This window comes from Anser anser (genome assembly GCF_964211835.1).
Source record: "Anser anser genome assembly, chromosome: 19".
NCBI lineage: Eukaryota > Metazoa > Chordata > Aves > Anseriformes > Anatidae > Anser > Anser anser.
This window is the reverse complement of record NC_139740.1, coordinates 8,054,135-8,075,901: the sequence shown is the minus strand read 5'-3', so window position 1 is coordinate 8,075,901 and position 21,767 is coordinate 8,054,135. Positions and strand designations below refer to the sequence as shown.

Below are 21,767 nucleotides of genomic sequence, written 5' to 3'. Positions count from 1 at the left end.
AAATGTCTCACTTTTCCTGTTGCTTACCAGGGAGAGGTAAGCCTTAAAAGACAGGAACAAACTGCCGGCATCTTGCTAGGAGCGCCTTAACAGACAATCACGGTGTTTAGTCTGTGCGGAGAATTCAGGTTAGAGGTGCTGAGGCAGATAGGCCTGAGACTAAGTGAAGGTGGAGAGGGAATATTTGCACAGAAACAATTTAGCCTCTCTCATCTTAGTGTAACTCAAAGCAGATAATACTGTGATAAGAAAGCCGACTTGATCAGTACTTTCTTCTCATCCATCCTCAGGCAAAACCCTATCATAATGTCTGAGACTTCTGACAAATCAAAGAAATGAAAGAAACATAGAGGGCTCTAGGTCTGGCTTGAGTATGCAGAGCCTTGAAGAGGTTCCAGCTGATAATGACACAGTTTGTTAGAGCCACGGTTTGTTAGTTCACAGGAACTGGGAAGGCTTGGCTTTTTCCAGAGAAGTTCCCCCTACCCTGACACACACACAAGTATTAGAAAGTTAGAGCTAAGAGCCCCCAAGGGCTTTTTTTTTTCTTTTTTTCTTTTTTTTTTTCCAAGATAGGATAAGGAATTCATGACTCAGATTACATCAGTCATTCTGGTCTTTGAAAAAAGAATCTCTCTTCTCTGCAGAGAGGGACAGCACTAGTTGCTAACAATGAACGAAAGAAGGTGATGAAATAGGTAAGTGACCTGTGGTTCTACAGCCTCGTTCTTATGAGCTAAGGAGAAGAGGACCATCCAGTGGCAGAAAGCTTAGGTAAAGCATATTTCTTAAGTTCTTCAGCTTAGTGCCTGGTTTTTATCTTTGTTTCTTAGTGGAGGAGCCCTCAATGCATAGTTCATAAAAGCCAGGGGTTTCTTGAAAGAAATTAGGAAAACAGGTCCCACCCAAACTAATGCTGTTAAGCATCCGAAATCTTATCTTAACAGCACTAATCACATTTTTTGTCAAGGTCACTTGTCCTGGTTGCTGGCCTCACCTGAGTTTATCTTGTTTAATCTACACCTCCTCTGGAAAGCTGTTCTGGGAGGGGTATGGGGTAAAAGGGGACTTTGCCTTAAAGAGCCAGGGCCATCCCCATGGGAGTTAAATCCTGCACTCGCTGCACTGTCAGTTTGTAACCAGGTGACAGAGACTGCATGTGTGGACTGTGTATTTGTGCTTGCTTTGTTTTCTGCTTTTTTGAGGAAGAATAACTAGGAAGGGGAAAACCATTAAACCATTACTGAATTAGAAGCAATTTTGCATGGACTAGTCACCTGCTGCCCACTCCTGCTGGTAGCAACCTTGCCCTGTTTTCAAAAGCTGCATTTAAAGGGGAGCATGGCTCTCTTTGGAAAATCAAATTGAATAGAAATTTAGTCTCTGCTTGATTTGGACTGAGAGTCAGGTATAATGAGGACACAGTGCCAGTTTTGCTGTCTTTTCAGGGCTGGGCTGAAAGCTACTTTCTGTTGTCAGCAGACAGCTTGGTGCTGGCAAGGTGAAGAGGACAGAGGCTACCTGTGCTATCCAGGCTTGGCTCCCTGAAATATAAAGCTCCAGGGATGCAGAAGGGGCCAATGATTTAATTTTCACCAGCCCAAGCTCTTATTTAGACTGTATTCACTGTGCCTTGTGTGGTAGTCTCTTGGACGATAGCAGATGTTTTCTGGTATTGGAATTGAGCTCTACTTTTCAGTCTCTGGAGATGTTCCCATGTCATACCATGTCTGAGCCTGGTCCCTGCCCGTGTGAAATCCCTCCCCTTCTTACCCAAACTCTGCTAACCAGCTGGTGACACTGCTGGTTGAAAAGTTCAAAGGTGCCATGAAAAAGCTTGAATTATTAATGCCACTTTCCTTCCATATGCAACAATCATTTGTTGTTTGGGCACAGCCCAGCCAGAACTGATGTGAGACTCCACAGCTGGGCAGGCTTGCAAAGACGCAGGAACAGACTGCAGGCTGCACGGAAGCAAGGCACTAGAGAACGAGCGTGTTATCATGTACTTGAATGTCACCTGTGATATGTGGTGCCGAGCAGCTTGCTGGAATCAAGACGGACAGTGTAGGTATGTTGAGAAATTTACTGTGCCGAGTGTTAAAGAAGGGTCTTGAGCAATTTGTACAGTTGAATGAAAATAAAAGGTGCTAAGACTAAGTCCCACGCATTTCCCTGTATTTTTCCTCTGTATGAGGTGGGAGAAACCACCCTGAAGTACTGTGTTTAGGGAAGATGAGACTCATTTCTCTACCATTCTTAAAATAATAGCATGAGATACCTGCTCTTCTTTCTGTCTGTAGGTTCATGCTGTATTTCTTAATGGTATTGAGATTCTCCTTTCTCTGATGTAAAATATTTTTATTTCTCTAAAAAGGAAAAATAAAATTGAATTCTTCTTTTTCCTGTAGTGATTTAGATGGAGTTGCTATAGCGAGGTGAACTGAAAAACTGATGAGCAGGATCTTTTACCTGCTTCAGTGTGTCCAGGAAGCAGATGGTCCAGGGCAGTTAATGAAAGCAGGGCTGATGTCAAAGGAATTGTTTATGTAAGCAATATTTATCTTACCATTCCCAGTAATAACAGTGGTGTTACAAAACAGCTCTAAAATCCTGGCTCAGAAGAACTGAGAACCTTCACGCTCTAACCCAGATTCAGTGTCTGGGGTCCTGTCTTTAAAGTGAATCCAGCTGAAGTCCTGTGTCTAAGCTCCCTACTCATTTGGGCAACGTGCTTGATCTTTCTCGTCATCCAAGTATTGCAGCACTTTTATTTTGTGGAAGGCTTTAGCTTTCCAGACACATGACTATCTAGCAGTAACACATAAAAACAGACTTTTTTTTTTTCCCTGTTGCATTAGGCATTGCAGAGAAACAGTATCCGCTTTAAATCTTCAGGACAACATTGACAACTATTCCCTACTGAGGATTTAGGGTCTAATTCAGCCCCCATTAATCTCAGTGACAAAAGTTCTACAGCAGGATTTAGAGATCTAGGCCACTAGTATCGGTGTATTAAGCATGGGGGCAGAAATCAGGTGATTAGAGACCTGTGTGTTAGACTACTCTTTAAAGAGAGAGATAAAAGAAGAGGATTTGATGTTAGGAGATAAACTCCGCACTTTGCAACATACATATCCAAGAAGTTACGAGTAGTATCAACTCTAGACCAAAGTGAAAAAGCAAGTTTAGAGGGAATATTAAAGACACTGACTGCTGTCTCTTTAGCCAGGTGAGAGAGAATGCTGCAGTGCTCTTTGCATGACCTGCTTTTCCCTGATGTTGAGGAACCCTTACCTGCACGTAACAATGCTTTCTGAGCTGCAGCTTTTTGCTCAGCATGGGAGTTGCAACTGGGAAAGGAGGAAACACTGATTTTCCAGTTGCGGAGGATCGTTCTACCATGCAGAAAAGCACAATATGGGTAGTATGCATTTGCAATAAAACCACATGCTTTATATACACCTAGTATGCTCTTTTAGAGCTCCTTTGGGCTTGCAGCATGTGTGTAATAACCAGCAAGGGTTTACTTTTCATGATGGGAAGAAAGCAAGTGTAACTAATACGCCCAACTCAATCCCATTTATCAGAAATTGCCTACCATCTCTTGTGTGCCTTTGCCATCCCCATTGCTTTTGGGCACTGCTGTCAAAGTTTGTACACTGCATCCATGCTTACTGAGATGCAAGGTTCAGAGCTGTGAAACAAATATGTTGCCAGCATCCCACAATAGTCCTGCATCTGACTGAAGGCTTCCTATATTTGTCTTTTGATAACTACATTAACGTTTCAGAGTTATGATGAAGGCAGGAATTACTAACAAAATCGTGTCTGCTTGGTCCTTTATTACCTACTGAGAGAAATCATGAAGATACAATGGGCGGAAGCTTCTCTTCTGCCTGTGGAGTTGGCTGGAAAAAGAAAAAAATAGGAGAAAAGGGAGAGAAGAGTTTCTCATAGAAAGAGGGGAGAGGACAAAATAGATAATGGAGTCTGCCTGTGTGCTGCTTTCTTCCTTGCACATCATTGACTAATGTCATCTCAACATTAGTTACAAATATCCCTTACAGGAAGCTTTTTACTTTTTCCTTCTGGAAAGATGTTACGTTTACCTTCCAGTTTTCATTTCCAGCCCATCATTTCCTTTTAGTTATGCCCTTACTGTTTTCCGGGTTTGTCTTGAAGTGTTTAGTGACAATCAGAAGTAGGTTCTGCCACTAGCACCTCATTCAGACAAATGAACTGGAGTCTGGAGCCCAAGCGGTGTTTGGTCCGTCTGAAGCAGCAAGAGGTTGACTCATAAAGGAGCTGTATAACTGGAAAGGATAAAAGTGATATTTTCCAACAGGCTGAAAGATCGGGACTAATCCTTTGGGTATTTTTACATCCTTTATTTCCTGCCTGTGTGATTAGAGGAAAGATAAAGAGATAAGTAATGCTGATTAACACTTATAATACTGAACATTTCCTAGACTGCTAGCTAATAGCAGTGCACTTAAGAGGAGCTGTGTGGAGATGCCTTTACATAATGGAGTATTATTTGTTTCTGACTTCTAACTCAGTTTAGCCAGATCCTGGAAGACATTGAATGTTTGTTCATGGAACACGATGAAAAAGAAAAGAAAAGATGGAGTCTTGCAACTCTGCAGACATGAAATGGGTCTGTATTAGGAGTTTTGTTTAGCATATACTTGTTTGCCAGGGTTTATCTAGGTGTTTTTTCAATACAGTTATGTTTCAACAAAAATCATGATGTAGAATCAGTTATACTGATTTGAAAATCCTTTTCCTGCAGACGCTATCCTAAATAAAAGCAATCTTATGCCAGTGGATATCAAAGTGTGGACTCGCGCTACAAAGTTAACCTACTTAGTTTCAGCTGCTTCTTCCTGCAGCGATTATCAATTTACCTGTTTGGATTTTTATTGTTATCGTCTATTCTCCTATATTTGTTTTTCTACCACATTATTTCTTCCTTTTCTTTCCCATTTCTTGTTAATTCACATATTTATTTAGCCTTTTGTCCAGATAGATTTCAGCAGAGCTGTTCAGGGACAAATAGTATTTGCTATGACAGCTGGTTTCCTCATAAAAATGTTATTTGGGCTCAGCTACGGGTTCATGACAGGTCAAATCTTGAGCACGATCTATTCAACCATGTCCTTCTCTTCCACTGCAGAAGATTTAAAAGGTTATCCTGTGGAAAACTGAATACAGTTTAATACTATTTTAATACTATTTATTTATCATTACCATATATATTTAAATTTACCAAGCACTTGCTTGTTAAGAGGCAAGTGTTCAAATGAAAGGGGGAAGGGTAACAAATGCACACATTAAAATGAGGCTTTTATTTTTGCGTCATCTCTAGTACTTAAGCGTTATCTCAGCTTGTAGATGCTAGTACTGCAGTATCAACTTAGCTTGTACGGTTTGACATGTATTTTCATTTTATTTTTTAAACGATCAGTTGCAGTCATTTCAGTTTAACTCAGTGATACAACATCTACTCAGTATGGTGTATTTTCAGCCTTCAAGCCAGCGTTGTTCATATTGGTCCAACTGAGATTCTGAATACCTAGGAAACTGAGTTAACTATGTCCTGTTCATTCATATAGCATAGATCATTAGATGTGTTCTTCTCATCTTCAGTACAAATAAGGTTATTGGAGAAGCAAAAGCTGAAATAAAGTAATCGTTCTTTCTTAAACTACCCTGTGGCCAAACCTTTGTCACCTGTGGAAAATCATGGGCATTCACTCAGTTGCATGTACCACTAGCCTCTGGCAAGAGTCATAATGAGGGAAGAAAATATGGGTGATTTATGACAAAATCAAACAGAGGCTAACGTGGTGCAAAACAGTCAGTTTGGCACTCTTCAGATGCAAGCATTTTTTCAGTTTTATAGAAATGAAATAATTACGACTTAGGAGGATCTGGCCTCTCTTTGTAGCTTGTTTCACAGCAGAATACACGTTTCCTTTTATAGGTGAATTAAGATAAACTTGCACATACTCCTGAACGCTGGAGAAATGCCTCCTTACCGATCCAAAACTCAGCACAAAAAGGTTGGAAAAGACAAAACATTGAATCATGAGAAAAAGGTAAGCTCCCCAGGAGATTCAAAGAACCATTATGGGAGACGGTGGGAAGGTAAGAGCAAAAGTCAGTTGAAAAACAAAGAGTCGTTGCCTGAAAAAGACGACAACCTTGAGCAAGACCCTTTAAAAACCCAAGGGCCAGCCAAGGAAAGCAAAGAGAATGGCCACAAACAGCTATTCATGGGAGAGAGAGCCTATGAGAGAAATGATAAAAAAGAATCTGGTTTGGGGAGAAAACATGGAGAACAATTAGTGTCCAAGTTAAAGAGGAAAAAAGCAAAGGCCTGCAAACCACAGGAGATGACATCAGTACAAGAAAGTGAGGACAACAGTGATAAGGAGGAAAAGACTGCCACAAACAGCAAGAAATGCAGTATTAAAAGGAAGCGTGGAAAGCATCCTAGTGTTATTGAAAAAGTCAGCGACTCAGAGTCTGTAGGGTCCTCTGCAGTACAGAGTGTTGAAGGCTCTTTTCAGAAACACAACTTGCCACAGAAGGCACACAATGCCATGCATAGGAAGAAGTACAATGAGGATCATGGCATTAAGAAAACTTCTAAGCAGAAGTCAGGTTCTCAGTTCCAAGGCAGAATTACAAGGGAAAAAGGTGAGAGAATAGGGAAAAAGCAAGTTAGAAAACGTACCCAGATTACGGTCACTGGAAGTGCAGAAGAAAATTTCCTGGAAACCTCCAATAACTCTGGTTCTGACTCCAGCAATGAAAGCCATTGTGCCTATAAAAAAGAGACTTCAGTGGACAGCACTGCAAGCAGCGAAGAGAAGAGTAACACTTCAGAAGATAGCACCAGTGAGAAAGAAGCTATGCTGGAAGATATTCCTGTGGCTGAAGGAAAAGGCTACAAGGAACTACCCGGTGAAAGCAATGAAGCATCTAGTAAGACTGAAAGAGAGCAGGTGACCACAGATGGAAGGAAAGAATCTGAGGAGGAAGGCACTGACTTTGCAGGATTAGAGGCGGAGGAGAAAATGAGGAAGCAAGATGACATGCCAAGACATCCAAGATCTACTCTAGCTGAGAGCAGTGAGGAAAGTGATGATGTGAGCATTTCAGGATCCCAACTCATATGTCCTAAGAACAGAGAAAATGGTAATACCACAGGAAGCAAGGAAAATATGTTAGAAAATGACAAGGTTCAGGATATGTCAAAAGATGAACATGATAATTCTAGTGACAGTGGGGAGAACAGCACTGAAGTGAATGCTGAAAAAGGAAAAGAAAGGGCAAGAAAACCACTGCCTAGTGCTGTGAAAGCAAAACTCCCCATTAGCAAAGTACTTCAGGGAACTGAACAGGAAAAAAAGGTGAATGGTGAAGGCAGCACACTGGAAGACAGCCCTTTGCTTTTCAAGCAGCAATTGACATTGACAGAGAAATGCATGAAATGTGAGAGTGCAGAACGAGGTAAAGTGGTAGGACATATGCAGAGGGATGGTTCTTCAGACTGCAGCAAGCAGGCGGTAGCAGCGATGATGCTTACTAAGAAATACTCTTCTCAATCCCAAATCCTTCTCAATCTGAAAAGCAAACATAAAAATGCTGAGACCAAACTATTAACAAGCTGTAAACTAAATCCTGCCCAGATGGCTTTGGAAACCAGCTCTGAACTGAAAAATGTTCGAAGCGTCTGTTCAAAACCTACAACTCTACAAACCTTCAGTACACAGAAGGAAACCAACATAACTCAGAGTTTAGGAGAGAAAAGATTAAGTCTTTCAAGTGTGTCAAGCTGCTCCTCTATTACAAAAAAATCATCTGATAAGCAGCACCTTGGCAAGAAGAAGAAAGTTGGAAAAGTTACTGGAAAAATTAAACTGGGTTCACACCAGACTTTTGAGGCAAAAAAAGAGAAAGCAGAAGAAGTAGTTGCAGAGGCGCCTTCTGAAAAAGCAAACGTGCGTGATGGGAAAGGATCCAAGTACTTGCACACCACCCATTCTACTTTTAGAAAAGTCACCACCCGGCTTGGTCAAAAACCTTCCAAGAAAGCAAGCCTGAAAGCTCGCCTTTTGAGCGTGGCACGTGCAATTGGTATTTCAGGATGGCTCTTGAAGAAATTTGGGAAGAGGAAGAGGAGCAGTAAGCCTTTCTGGCTGAGAAGTAGAATGGCTATCAGGATTGTAAGTACTGCTGGGTGGGTTGGTCAGTCTGACAAAACCTGCTCTGATGTAGCCGCACAGCTGGGGAGGGGTGAGATGAATGACAAAGGATCTTTTCCTCCATTAGCGGAGGGGAGAGGGAGCCCTAAAACATCAGAGGAACTGGGACGTGCTGATTTGCCTTCTGGTGATTCCCCTCTTCATGGAACCACTTCTTTTCCATACTCGCTTAGCTTGGATGAGGACAAGAACAATATTCCTGATGCCAAGTTCGCTATAGTTCTCCCCAGAATGCACAGCATGGTTAAGTCAAAGACCTCCGTACCTGCGGACTCTGGAAATGGCTGTTCCCTAGAGAAACTGAGAGCTCTATCAGACAGAAGATCTGTGATGCCTGTGCAACAGGGCTGTGGATTCAAGTGTGACCTCCACAGATCTTTGATGGATCAAAGCCTTCAGAGAAACAGCGAACAATATTCCTGCAATAGTGAAATGTTTGCATCAACAAGTACAAGACAGGTGACATCTACTGCACCCCAGTGCAGAGTGACCAACCTTCTGAGCTCCTTGCCCCAGCAGATGAAAACACCTGAGAGTGCTGCCACATCCCATTTGTCCACTGGACAAAATTTGCAGCCTCACCACAAAGATGCTCACCTTTCCCTTTCTTCAAAAGCATCTGGAAATTATTGTTGTGCTCCAGGCTTCTTTCCACCTCAAAAAGAGGATCCAACATGTACAACAGAATATTCCAGGGAGGTGGATGTCAAAGAGAATTCAGGTGGCCTCCAGACTGTAAGTTCCAAAGCCATACCTTGTGTTCACTGGTCCCAGCAGCAGGCTCAGGGATGTGATCCTGTGGCATGGTTGAACTCTGAATTGCTGCTCCCACAAATCACCATTGAGAACCTCAGCAAATGGGCCATCTACAAGGATCCACATCTGACCAGCAGCCATGTGGTGAAGGTCTGCAAGGATCAGTGGGAGGCAGAAGACATCACTGACGATATGCTGGAGATGGATTTCATGCAGAAACAGGTACGGGTGTTGTCTCCAATATTGGGATGAAGCTGAACTTCTGATTTGCAATAACGTATCCATGCATTTCAGGTGTACATGGGTGAAGACCACAGAGTAGAAGTTGAGGAGATAGAAGATCTAACCAGACTGGAGTACGTGTTGTCAGTGGTATTCTGCAGCTAATCGAAGGTCACAGAGGCTTGTTTGTTATCCTTAAAGCTCTTGCTGGCTCAGCAACAAAAAGCACATTATACATCCTTGGCTACAACATGGGAAAATGCTGTTCTTGTTGCATGAAGTGGGTGGTAAGTTGGGAAGACTTGCAGGAGGAGAAGGACATTTTTATGTTGTGTGCCTACTGACAATGGCATCTGTGGCTTTAGTGACTCCTGTTGCTTTCAGCTATGTCAAACTCAGGCCCTATGTCTTTAGCAGCTTTTAATCACGGGTTGTTAATCATGCTGTTGTTGAAATAGGAGCACCTAACACCTCTTGTCTTGCATGTCCTGGCACCCTTTACCCTTGTGATCCTGCTTAGAGAAACAACTCTAAAGGCTGTGTGCAAGGAGTTGTGATCACACGGATATGGACAGGTTGGACACTGAGCTTTGGCTGTTCTATTCTCTCTGATGTGCTTATTCCTGGACACGTTGGAAACAGATGAAGGCAATGAACAGTTTCAGATCCCAGCCTCCCACAGAATCCCTGGGAGGGCAGAAAGTTTAATATCAATACATATACAATTAAGCTTATTGTTGACAGATTCTTTCTTCTGTTTGTAGGGAAGTCTGTGAGAGTTCAGTTCTGCTGTGTCTGAAGAAAAGGTTCCATCGCAATCGTATTTATGTATGGGAAGTAGTGGGTTTTTTTGTGTGTGTGTATTTTTCTTCAGTGCTTATTCATTCTGAACAATGAGCTGTAAGATAAAGTGATTTATTTTTCTCCATGAAGCTTTGATCTTGCACAAAGTAGCTTGAGAGCTTGTTCATTACTAGGAATAGTGATAAGAAGGATACTCACACTGCTTTTGCTCAAAAAAGAGGTAGCATGGAATATTTGTGCTAAAATCAAAGCCATAGAATCATGTCTAGAACAAAGTCCTAGAGTTTCTCTTGAATTTTGGTATTTGTTGCCTACCCATGTGTGTGCTTGGGTTCAGTTTTAGCTTTAGTTGCTCCTAGTGGAATTCTTCCATCTTAGCAAACCAGTTCGAAGTAAAGTTTGTGGATCTCAAGAAGAAACTGGATTTTCTGCAAGCATTTTGGTGTTGCAGCCCAGAGCTAGTGGAATAAGCTTGAAAAAATGTGTTTTATCCTGCATGAGCTGGCAATATAATCAGAATTTCAGAATATAATATATCGGAATATAATACAGTATTTCTTTAAGGCTCGTTTTAGTATTTGTGTGAATATTTGTGTTCCCAGTCAGTTGCATTCCTCATTTAGAAAATTCTAATAAGCCAACAAATTTGTTCCCCTTTCTGATTTTTGGTGTAGACTTATATTGGGCACGTCTTGGTTTCTGTGAATCCTTTCAAAGACCTCAGCATCTACTCCGAAGAAGTGGCTACCCAGTACCACCGAAGGACGCTCTCGGAAAATGCTCCGTATGTTTCTCTTTCTTGACTTACTCCCTAAACTCTGTTCCCTTTGGGCTCCAGAAAGTGTTCAGCAGCCGTACCAGAGCTAACAATGTATTCAGGTTCCTCGAGTGTAGGTAATATTGCTGGTGTCATTTACACGAAGCACCATGGCACAGAGCGTTACTTCGATTAGGTCACGGAGGTCCTGGAGGAACCTGAACTTTGCAATGGCTTTTAACCTGATGTCAGCAAGAACAAAGCTCTGATTTCCCTGGTTCCTCACATTTCTTAGGTCAATATGTTGGCCCATCTCTCTGTAGATCAGTGATGAGTAGCCTTTTAGTGCTGTGCTTGTGCAATAGAAATGTGAGGTCAGTTAACTGGGGTTTTCTTTCTGTACAACTAGACACATCTTTGCCATAGCAGAAATGGCCTACACGCTATCCCAGTCATCAGAACAAGAGCAGTGTGTCATCATCAGGTAAGAAATGTGTGTGCTTTTCAAAGGCTTGTTCATTTCTTTGTTTAAGAAAGACTTTCATCTTTGTATTTCACTGACCATGCGTTTATCATTCTGGCTCTTGTGTGAAGGTTGTGAGTAGAAAACATGAATGAGATGGGATTTTATTTCACTCTGTGGAAATACAGTTTGAATTTAGTTTCATGGCCTTTGGGGGGAGTAGAAAAGAAGACATTTGACATTCTACAGTGGATTCTTATTTGTGCATATTTTGTGTCAGCGTTTCGAACAACGTGATAGATCTTCATGTGTTGTAAGTCAGTACAGTTCCAATGATTTACTGTAACAGAACCTCTGATAGTGTCTAAATTAGATAATTCTGTTCTGATGCCAGCTTCCTTATCTCTTATTCCTCCAGTGGACACAGTGGCTCGGGTAAAACAGAAGCTGCCAAAGCAATTATGCGATACCTGACTATGCTGTACCAGAGATCAGATGTCCACAAGATCAGGCAGGTAAGAGGAAACTGAGATTTGCTTTATGCTAAGAGGTAGAAGCCAAAGACAGCACAAACAGGCCATGCTGTCCATTTTGTTTCTTCATTCCTGTTTCACCGAGCTGGACTTCAGATGACTTGTGGTTCAAGGTGAACCTGCCGTGAAGATAGGAGCCACAGATGATGTGTTTTAGTAATTGAGAGCCCTGATGCTGTGTAGGGTGCTTTATCTGTTTGAAGATTTGTATCTGTTTTGAAATTTTTGATTTGACCTGCCTCAGAGACCTTATAGCAGTGTTTGGGAGTTGAAGCTGAACAATCACAGAGCAGAAGTGAAGTGAATGATCGTAGCAGTGAAGGTAAAAAGTTCATAGAGCAACTCAACAGTGGCTGAAGGTACTTATACCAAGACAAGTTCAAAAAGAGCCTCCTTAGTCAAGCAAAATCAAGTCAGTGAAGTCCCTTCTTTTTTGGATTTTCAGATTAACAGTTACTTAAGTACTTTGGAGTCTAAAAAAACATGATCGCTACTTAAGTGTTCTCTTTTCTTCAAGCCTTGCAATGTCCTACCCATCCTGGAGAGTTTTGGGAATGCCAGAACCATCCTCAATGACAACTCAAGTCGTTTTGGGAAGCTTCTGAACATCCATCTGCGACAGTGAGTTAAAAGAACATCACAGGATGCTGTCCTTCCAGCTGTCCAGGGGCACTTGGGTGAGAAAAGGTCTAGCAGAGCATAGGGTTCATGCAATAGCTCTCCCTCCACTATGGTCTTGTTATCATCAGGATAGCAGGAGGGTGAGTTTACACCCCTATTTTGCTTTTAGTTTCCTCCACAAAAAAACAGATCTTCACCTCTCAAGATGGATGATAAATTAAGAACATCAGACTGTCTGAACTGCTTTATATCAAGGAGCTATGTGATACGATATTGTGCCTCCAGCACTGGCAACAAACATTCATACCACACTTCTCTCTAACACTCTGTTAACCCCTAATAATTTGCAGCAGCTTAGGAGTTTTTTTCTGAGACTTTGTAGTTTTCCAGTTTCCTCTTGAGCTCATGTAAAACTTCATGAATCTATAACAGTCTTTGGCAGGTGTCCTACAGGTCTAACCAGTTCTGTGAAAAACACTTTGTTTTTTAACCTGCCTTTCTAACTTCTGGTTCTTTATGGTTTTTTTTAATTTTTTTTTAAATTTTTATTTTTGAATTTTTTGGCTGTTGCAAAACACTGAGCTGACATTTTCATGGAACTATCATAACCTCCAAGTCTCAGTTCTAAGCAGCAATGGTTAACTCGGTTTATATGTGAAGCTGGGATTACTTCAGTTTGTGTGTATCACTTTACATTTATCTACAGTGAATTTCATGTGACATTTTATTGCTCAGTCATTCAGTATTGTAAGGTCTATCTGCACTTATTGGCCTTCAACCTCCCTGCCTTGAATAACTTCATAATGTCAGGAAGCTTTGTCATATTGCTGTTCAGCTCCCTTTTAGGTCACTTATCAAACCTTCAATTACACTCAAGGGCCGGAAGACAGACAATTTGTGGAACTCTAGTGGTTACCGCCCACTTTTAAGAGGATTAGCCATTTACTCCTACCCATGTCAGGACCTTCCTCCTTCTGCTATAATTGTCTGTTTTCCTTAAAAGTTCCTCAACTTGATAAAACCTTCCGGAAGTTCACGTAGACTGTATTCCTCAGATCTTCCTTATCTGCATGCTTGTCATCCCCTTGAAAATACTCCAGGAGGTTTGTGAGACAGGACCTCTCTTTACAGAAGCCATAGTGACTCTTCTCAAATCAATTGTATATATTCAGATGGCCACTAATTTCTTCCCTTCGTTACACATCTACCTAATCTGCATGGGACACGTGTAAGGCTTACAGGCCTATAGATCCTTGTGCGTTCCTTCACTCCAGGATGCTGGCTGCATGGCCCAGTATTGCTGTAGTACTTGGACATCCTGCTTTTGGTCCAGGTTAACTTTGTAAAAGGCGCAAATCAAATACAAAACAAAATGGTGATCCCTGTCCTCACAGGCTGTCAGCCGGACATATAGAATGAATGCGTAAGGTTAGATGAGACAGTGATAGTGCAACAGCAATCAGACAAGTCTGAAGGAAAGGTGCTTGCCTTGTGTCCTGGAGTATTTTCGGGATGTAATGTGTGAGCATCATTCAAGTCCAAGCTCCTTTGTACTCTGGAGGCTCTTCAGAAACCAAACTTGAATCTTGATGTTTCATAGCTGCTTTCTCTGTGATAGTACGTTACAATACACCAGTGCTGGAAAGCTTCAAAATTCAGACCAAGTTGGCCAGGTCGTATCGTTGTTTCTCGGTAACTATTCCTTTTGCTAACCCCTCAGACAAGTAGATCTATCTGAAACATCTGACTAGCTTCTGATAGGATCTGTTGTCTTCTTATGCTTAGCGGGGCCGTGGTGGGAACGTCCATCTCCCAGTATCTGCTGGAGAAGTCTCGTGTGGTATTTCAGGTGAGGACCAATGAGTTTCTCTCTCCATTTTTCATATTTAATATGAAATTTAATGTTAATTAACAGGGATGGGAATAAGTATGAGAATTGCTTCCCATTTCTTCTGTTAGCAAGAAATAAGTTCCCTCTGTATGGCAAAAGGTAATCACTTATTTTATATGAATTAAATAGGAGCTCGCTCTATCTCAAACAGATTGAAGTAAGCCACTTATTAGGGATTACTGAAAGTTAAATCTTTCTTCACCTAATTTTTCTTAATGTCTGGAGTGTGGAAAAGGTCAGGTGTTGGAGCCACATGGAAGGGACTGCTCTCAGATGGAATGCTCTCAAGGAGTCAGTGAGAAACCCTGGAAACTTTTTGAATAGTAGTTCTTAGATAATTTCTAGCATCATCTTGCTGACCCCTCAGAGAGAGTTCAGTGTCCAGCTTTTGAGTGTTTGGTTTGTGGCAGCATGTATTCTGCAGAGTTTTGGAATTGGACTTGCAGTCAACTCTATGAAGTGTGTTCCCCATCAGGCCCACGGTGAGAGGAACTACCATGTTTTTTATGAGCTACTGGCTGGGTTGCCTGCGGAGCAGAAAGAGGAGTTGTACTTGCAAGAGGCAGAGTCTTACTTTTACCTGAATCAGGTGAGTGGTGTGAGGATGCTCTGCAGGAACTGAATGAAATGGCTGAGACATCATTTCTGTTTGATTAGCATGGCTCTTTGTGAGGCATCTCATAACTTTGCTTCTCTCCTCATGTGTCCCTTGTAGAACTATGCTAAACTCTGCTTTGTTCCTTCTCTCGCCTGACCTAAGAAGAAATATCTTGGTGTCTTATTTGCTCTTTTTCTCACTTTTCGTGTCCCTTCTGTTCCTAAAGAAGGCCTTTTAAAAGAGTCATCATGTGGGCCCGTGGCTCCACCTCGTGGTGAAGGTATCCTTTTCTCATTGCCTTTCCTTGCATTTGCAGTTTATTGAGGAATGGAAAAGAACAGGGGATTTTCTTTTTTTACCTTTTACAAAACACACTTGTTTCATTGACTGAGTGAATGGATGCAAAATTTACAGCTGCTGTGATGTACTGCTGATGACAATCCATTTAAACAGGAAAATTGTTTGCCATACTTATGTTAAGTCACCTTGGAGCATGATTGCCTTTTTTTGAGAATGTTTTCCATATCAGAGTTCACAACAACAGCAATAAATCCTTCTAATTTCAGCTGTGTGGGTCAGCTTTCCCAGGTGGGCAACTCTTTGTTGCAGCTGTGTTCTTGTGAGGAATTCCTTGAGGAATGATTGATACCATCTTTCCTTCAGGCAAGGAAAGTACAAGTACCATTAATGACTCGAGGAGGCAGGGCAATTAAGGGCCTATCTTACCCAACAGATACTTGTTGGACATATGCTAAGAGCTAGAAAAGTTATCTGCATGGAGGCGAGTCCTTCTTGGAGGATGGTAGTAGATCTCCCTCTACCACTTGAGAAAAAAACAAGCAGGATTACACTGTTACTGGCCTAGATCTGTGCTTCTGTGGTCTGCTGGCAGAGCTATGTTTACTTACGTTGTGGAAACCTTGCTCTTGTCACCTGCATTATTCTGCCAGAACCTCCTGGATATGATGCAGCTTTTCTGATAGAAGTGTGTTTTTTGTCAGCTTAGTCAGCACCGTTTGCAGAGAGGATGTAATTACTTCTGCAGAAAGATGCTCCTATATTCTCACAGGGAGTTAGAGGGGTGATATTCCTAGTGGCTAAGGATCTGCATTGCAAACTAAACCCTTTGAGCTACCGGGAGCCTGTTGGTCTGCTACAGAGAGGAAAAGGGAAAAAGATCAGATCATGCAGAGGTGAGACTAACTCTAACTCCAGGACTGCTCTAACTCCAGGACTGCTCTCTATGTGCATGGAAACCCATTTGCTTTGATACATCAGATTCTGGTAGTGTTTGGGGTAGCAACAGTTGACATAATTGGAGGAGATTCCGGTATCCACTCTCCTGTCAAGCTGCATTCCAGCAGTGGGTAAGGGATAGCTGGGGTGCCTATATTGGAACCATAATTAAAACTTGGCATCTGTGGACAAGAGAGAGTTTGCTCTCCAAACTCCAGAGAGGAGATACTGGTCTGTCATGAATGCTGGCCTCCCACTAGCAGTGTCTGTGGTCTTTTTGTTTCAGATTCCTCCAGCCCTTAAAACATTGAACCACTGGTTTGAAAATTGCTGTTGATAGCTCAGCTCCAGCCTGTGTGAAAAGGGGCTGACCACAATTATCTGTTTCTGTTCTCTCAGGGCAGAGTGTGTGACATCGTGGGGAAGGAGGACAGTGAGGACTTTCTGGTCTTGGTGCAAGCTCTGGAGGGAATCAGCCTCTCGGATGATCAACTGACCTCCACCTGGACTGTGCTTGCTGCCATTCTGCAGCTGGGGAATATCTGCTTTACCTCCTATGAGGTACAGTAACCCTTGTCAGCTTGGGATTGAGCTGTTCTTGCTGAACATTGCTCTTATCCCATGTGATGGGGCCAGGGAAATTATTCTTCACTGAGGACGACTTTGGAGACTATTCAGTTCCTTAAATATTAAGCTCCAGACTGACCTAGATAAGGAAAACCAAAGGTTGTTAGAGCTTGAGTAGCTGTTTGAGGAACCAAAATGAACCCAGATGCTGGTATCTTGTTCAAGCAGTGACCTGCATCTGTGCAGCTGAGATGCTTTTAAGAATATTAATACTAGTTGGTCCTTGTACCCAGTCCATAGCTGAATCTATTGCTCTTCTCCATTACTTAGAAAGAACTCTTTGAACATGCAGCTATCGCCAGTGATACCGAGATTCAGATCGTGGCCAATTTGTTGTGTGTCTCCGCAGATTTCCTACAAAGTGCTGTGACTCACCGTGTCACTGTGAGTACCTTTTGGCCATTTCTCATTCATCATTTCTCATCTCATGCATGCCTTAGCCAGTGCTCTGTGAGCAGAAGTGCCTTAGATGGTCCAAAACCTGGAAGGTAACAGCAGGAATAAAATGCTGCAAAGTGGCTGACATGCTGGATCAATATGGGAGATTGGATGAACCCCTCAAGGCAGCTCAGGCAGGGTGGAGAGACTGTAAAGACAGAACTCACATACAGGAGGGCTCTCCCGTAGCCTGAGCTGGCTCCAGGCCTAATACCTTGGCCAGCTGACTCCCATCCTAACATGGCAGCATGTGCTTTTACTCTCTACTTTTTCCTTTGATACCTGGGTAAATTCTTAGGTCAAATAGAAAAAATCCATTTGTTAACTGAGCCAACTTCCTTGTGGATTTCCAAAAAACTGTATATTTGTGAGATAATAACAGTAATTCCAGCTCTTTCTGTGTGTCCAGGTGACATGTTATGATCAGATCTTCACACCTCTGTCTGTAGAAGGAGCCATTGAAGCCAGGTGACTTCTGCTACTGTTTGTTAGTAAGATGCACCCAAGGGTGCTGGTTTTGCTCTAACTAGTTTTCCCTCTCCTACTCAGGGACTCCATCGCCAAGACTCTGTATTACCTGCTCTTTGAGTGGCTGCTGCTGAGAATCAATGAGTGGTTGGCTCCCTGGGAATCGGACTGTGCTGTAGGCATTGTGGACATCCATGGTTTTGAGGTTGCTTTTCTTATTCTTTCGATATTTTCTGGGTTGCAAGTGAGTGTGCTGATTCTCCTCAGTCACTGCCAGAGATGGGAGGAAATGTGATCCCCCCCCATCCCAGAAAGGAAATAGTAATTGTACCATGTAACTTAGACGCCTGTGATAAGGGGGGTACATTTGTTTTTTTGAAGGCAGTAGAGAAGAGCTCCTTCAGGACATTTAACACTTTTATTATAGGCTCTTGCTATCAGTTGCCATCTGGAATAGCCCATCCCGTTTTTTTCATGACTATGTGGCATAGGTACAATCCTAAACTAAATAGGATTGGGTAGGTCGCAAGTAGCATTGGTTTGTAAGTGGAGTCCTAACTCTCACAGGCAGTTAAGAGCCTAGCCTCAAACGGCGAGAATGGTTTCTGGTGCTCCCACCATGTCAGCCTTGCATGTTTGATACTTCTCCATGAACTGGGCAGTAAGGTGCCGCATAGATAATTCACACAACTAGCTTTAGTTCTGCCTCTCTAAAGAACAGATGTTCCTGCTCCATCGAGCTTCCAGGAGCTTCCCAGACTTGGGGTAAACAAATAACATGCAGAGCAGAGGCTTAGAGTGACATGCATTCATCAAGGCATGTGAGCTTTATATTTAAGATTCCTGTTAAAATCTGTGTGTGGACTGATGGATTGAGACCAATGGTGCACGAGGTTGTGCATCTAAGAGTAGATCTCTTCTTTGTTTTCCTTCACAGCTTGTCTTACCTCCTGCTGTTCCTCCTAGTCAATAGTTCAGGCTGAGAGCTTGCAAAGCAGACATGATATGATTTGAGTTTCCCAGGTTCATTATCACTTATTGATCAGAACAAGCTGCCTGAACCAGGGGCTCAGATCAGCACCATCTGGTGCCGTGCATTGTTTGCAGAAGACAGAGTCTCCTGAGAGGGCTGTCCGTTAGAAGTGATAATGCCTTTCTGTCTTTGCAGGATCTAGGTGTGAACAGCCTAGAGCAATTCTGCATCAATTTTGCCAATGAGCGTCTCCAGCATTTTTTTAGCCAGACTGTCATTGCCCAGGAAGAGGTAAGTGATGCTCATGCCTGCAGATGAAGGGCAGCACATATGGAATGAGCTGAGCCAGCCTTGGCTGGAGACTGTCCTTTAGCAGGAAAAAAGGAAGCTGAATAAACATGTCTCTCTTAAGCAGTACCCACGGGATCCTAATCCAAAGAGCTGATTACGTAATAGCTGTTAGTAATTCTGTAGTAAATTGAAAGAGTTTCTTAGAGCCTTGCTCCCTCTTACAGATTTTATAAGCAAGTTGTTCTGGATCAATGACTCCAGTGGTACTTCTAAAGCTCCTTCTGGTAGATTCATTGTAGCATTTTATTCACTATTCCACATCCACCTGGAGGTGAAAGTGTAGTTATCAGATTTGTTGCCTTTCACAGTTCACTTTATCACTGTTTAGCAGAGCAGCTTTTCTCTCTTAAATAAGGAAAACAATTAGTGGCTTTAAAAGAAGTTTTGTAAGTCAAAAGCAGATAATTCTAGGCAAGGTTCTAACAGCAGTGAAACACTAGCTTCCTGAAGAATAAACCAAATCCCTCTGTTAACTCCCTACTTTGTTCTTGTTTTCATGGCTGGATTTGTCTGGTTGGCCTTTAACGTGTAGGAGGAATATAGCCAAGAGCAGTTAGTTTGGATTCCTGTCTCCAAGATGTACAATGAGTCATGCCTAGATGTCATTGCTGCAAAACCCCATGGCATCTTGTGTATCCTGGATGACCAAACTTCACTTACTCAGGTGAGCTCTTATCTTCTTTTGTGATCCCTCTCACAGGATGGTTATGGCAAGGCAGTTACACAAATTGAACAGAGACTACACAAGTTATTGCATGCTTTTACCTTCCATTTAACAGTGGCTTTTCAGCTACTGAATATGTTGCAGTAGAGGGAAACGTTACTCATCTCCTTTACAGGCCACTGACCACACTTTCCTCCAGAAGTGTCATTACCATCATGGAAACAGCCCTTGGTACACCAAGCCCAAGCTGCCTTTGCCAGTCTTCACCGTGAAACACTATGCAGGCCCTGTCACCTATCGGGTGAGGCAGTGGGGGACTTGGAGCAGATGGAGCAATAGGCTAGCTTGGAAGCATGCTGTGGGTGTCCTGATGGACCAGCTCTGAGGGATGGGGATAAAGCTTTCTATTTGTAACTGCACATCCCTCTAGAGCAGCCCTCTATCAGAAATGAGGAGATTCTTGCTAGTAGAGGCAACTAAACAGCCTCTAGGCTGAAACAAAATACGTAGTGCCCATGATTACACAATAGCCTACTTGTTCCAGAGCCCAGAAAAAGCCAGGAAAACTGTTGCTGCTGAAAGTAAGTAAGTGGGGGGGTCAAAGCCTGTTGGACAATGTGAAGGGGAAAAGGAACTGCATCCAAAAAGCAGCAGTCATTGTCCCCTCTGCTTTTGGTGGCACTAGGAACAGCAAGAGTCATTCTGTAGGGCTTTCTTGTTCCACCCCTCCAGTTCTCTTCCCCGAGTTGAGGTGTGTGCATGAAAGGGTGTTTGCCTATTTTGTTGGTCTGAGCTGTGTGTTAAATCAGACTTTGCCTCTGCAGGTCCACAAGTTTCTTAATAAAAACCGTGACCAGCTGCGTCTAGAGGTGCTGGATATCTTCTCCCAGAGCCGCCTCAAGGTATTGTAGTGGTTGAGGATGAAGGTCTCTGTTACTGGCACCTAGCAAGCCCTTCTGCTTTCATGCAAGAAGCAGAAAGACCCTGGTCAGGTGTCAGGAGAAACTGGAGGACATGTGGGAAATTTTGTTCTACTGAATGATACTTGGGAATTGAGAAAATCCTTGGCTGCAATTGATGCTTTTTTTTTTTTTTTTTTTTTTTAAACATAAAACTTACAGACTGCCAGAGAGATACAGATGTAGTTCCTGGCCCTGCAGGGGGCAAAGGAGACTAATTCCCCAGTTTCAGATAGGAGAGATTTGTTCTTTGCACATAGCAGAGTGAAATCTGGTAAATTTCTTTGTCTTTCCAGGTGGTGTCTCACATTTTCCAGAAGGCTAAAGCTACCTACAGTCAGCAAAGGGATCTGGGGGCCAGGGGCAAAGGGCTTAGGCCTCGGGCCTCTACGCTGGTGTCCAAATTCCAGGAGTCTTTACAGGACCTCACAGCCAAGCTGAGAAGGCGAGAAGTGCTCATTGCTGTGCTGGGCTGATTGCTGCACCCAGAAATGTGTGAAGTCTTCCCAAGTCAGCACAGAGGGGAGGATGATGAAAGGTTCTTCCTTTCTTCTGTTTTTCAGGAGTCATACCTTCTTCATTCGGTGCATCACTCCTAATCCTAAAAAGGTAGGGCAGCATCCTCAGCTCCTTACGGTGTCCCTCAGTTCCTTGAAATCCAGTATTGTCTGTCAGCTTCCCTTTTGTGTCTGGATTTGGACTCTTTTTCTTCATTTGATAGCTTGAAACTTTTTGTCCCCTTTCTCTGTTTTGTACTCTTCCCTGTGGCCATGTGAGCTGACCATATGCTGGGGGATAAGAAGCATGTCCAGTGTCAGCTGAACACCAAAGGGTGTGTTGGGTTTTGTGTCTCATACCCATAGCGAGATCTAACCAAGGGCGGGACAATAGAAGGAGCCCCTTTTCTCAACTCTCTGCCCTCTGTTTTTTCTTTCTTTGATCTCATATTTTCAATTTTTCTTCTGTCTTATATTCACAGTTGTCAAATATCTTTGATGTGGAGTATGTCACTTGTCAGCTGCGGCATTCTGGGATACTGGAGGCCATCCACATTAAAAAGGAGGGATACCCAGTCTGTCTTCCATTCCAGAACTTCCTAGCCAGGTACAAAGATATATTGGCTTGGG

At 42.7% G+C, this 21,767-nt stretch overlaps 1 protein-coding gene across 11 annotated transcripts in view; it reads left to right on the top strand.

The window, feature by feature from the left end:
- Positions 1-21,767, top strand: part of MYO15B (myosin XVB) — a 61,891-nt gene that overhangs the window by 8,727 nt on the left and 31,397 nt on the right. For 3 of the 11 annotated variants that reach the window (XM_083805473.1, XM_083805469.1, XM_083805472.1), the window contains 20 exons: positions 5,990-9,257; positions 9,330-9,391; positions 10,022-10,085; positions 10,736-10,845; positions 11,228-11,302; positions 11,700-11,796; positions 12,332-12,435; positions 14,221-14,284; positions 14,802-14,915; positions 16,560-16,721; positions 17,058-17,171; positions 17,617-17,693; positions 17,775-17,898; positions 18,862-18,957; positions 19,550-19,681; positions 19,857-19,982; positions 20,506-20,583; positions 20,937-21,085; positions 21,204-21,249; positions 21,620-21,744. In XM_083805473.1, coding sequence (XP_083661599.1) covers positions 6,033-9,257; positions 9,330-9,391; positions 10,022-10,085; positions 10,736-10,845; positions 11,228-11,302; positions 11,700-11,796; positions 12,332-12,435; positions 14,221-14,284; positions 14,802-14,915; positions 16,560-16,721; positions 17,058-17,171; positions 17,617-17,693; positions 17,775-17,898; positions 18,862-18,957; positions 19,550-19,681; positions 19,857-19,982; positions 20,506-20,583; positions 20,937-21,085; positions 21,204-21,249; positions 21,620-21,744 — 5,144 coding nt within the window. In that variant the 5' untranslated portion in view covers positions 5,990-6,032. Of the gene's footprint in view, positions 1-2,078; positions 4,661-5,989; positions 9,258-9,285; positions 9,545-10,021; positions 10,086-10,735; positions 10,846-11,227; positions 11,303-11,699; positions 11,797-11,818; positions 12,492-14,220; positions 14,285-14,736; positions 14,916-16,559; positions 16,722-17,057; positions 17,172-17,616; positions 17,694-17,774; positions 17,899-18,861; positions 18,958-19,549; positions 19,682-19,856; positions 19,983-20,505; positions 20,584-20,936; positions 21,086-21,203; positions 21,250-21,619; positions 21,745-21,767 lie in introns of those variants that run through there. The other 8 variants (XM_083805477.1, XM_083805478.1, XM_083805479.1 and 5 more) reach the window with 6 other exon arrangements.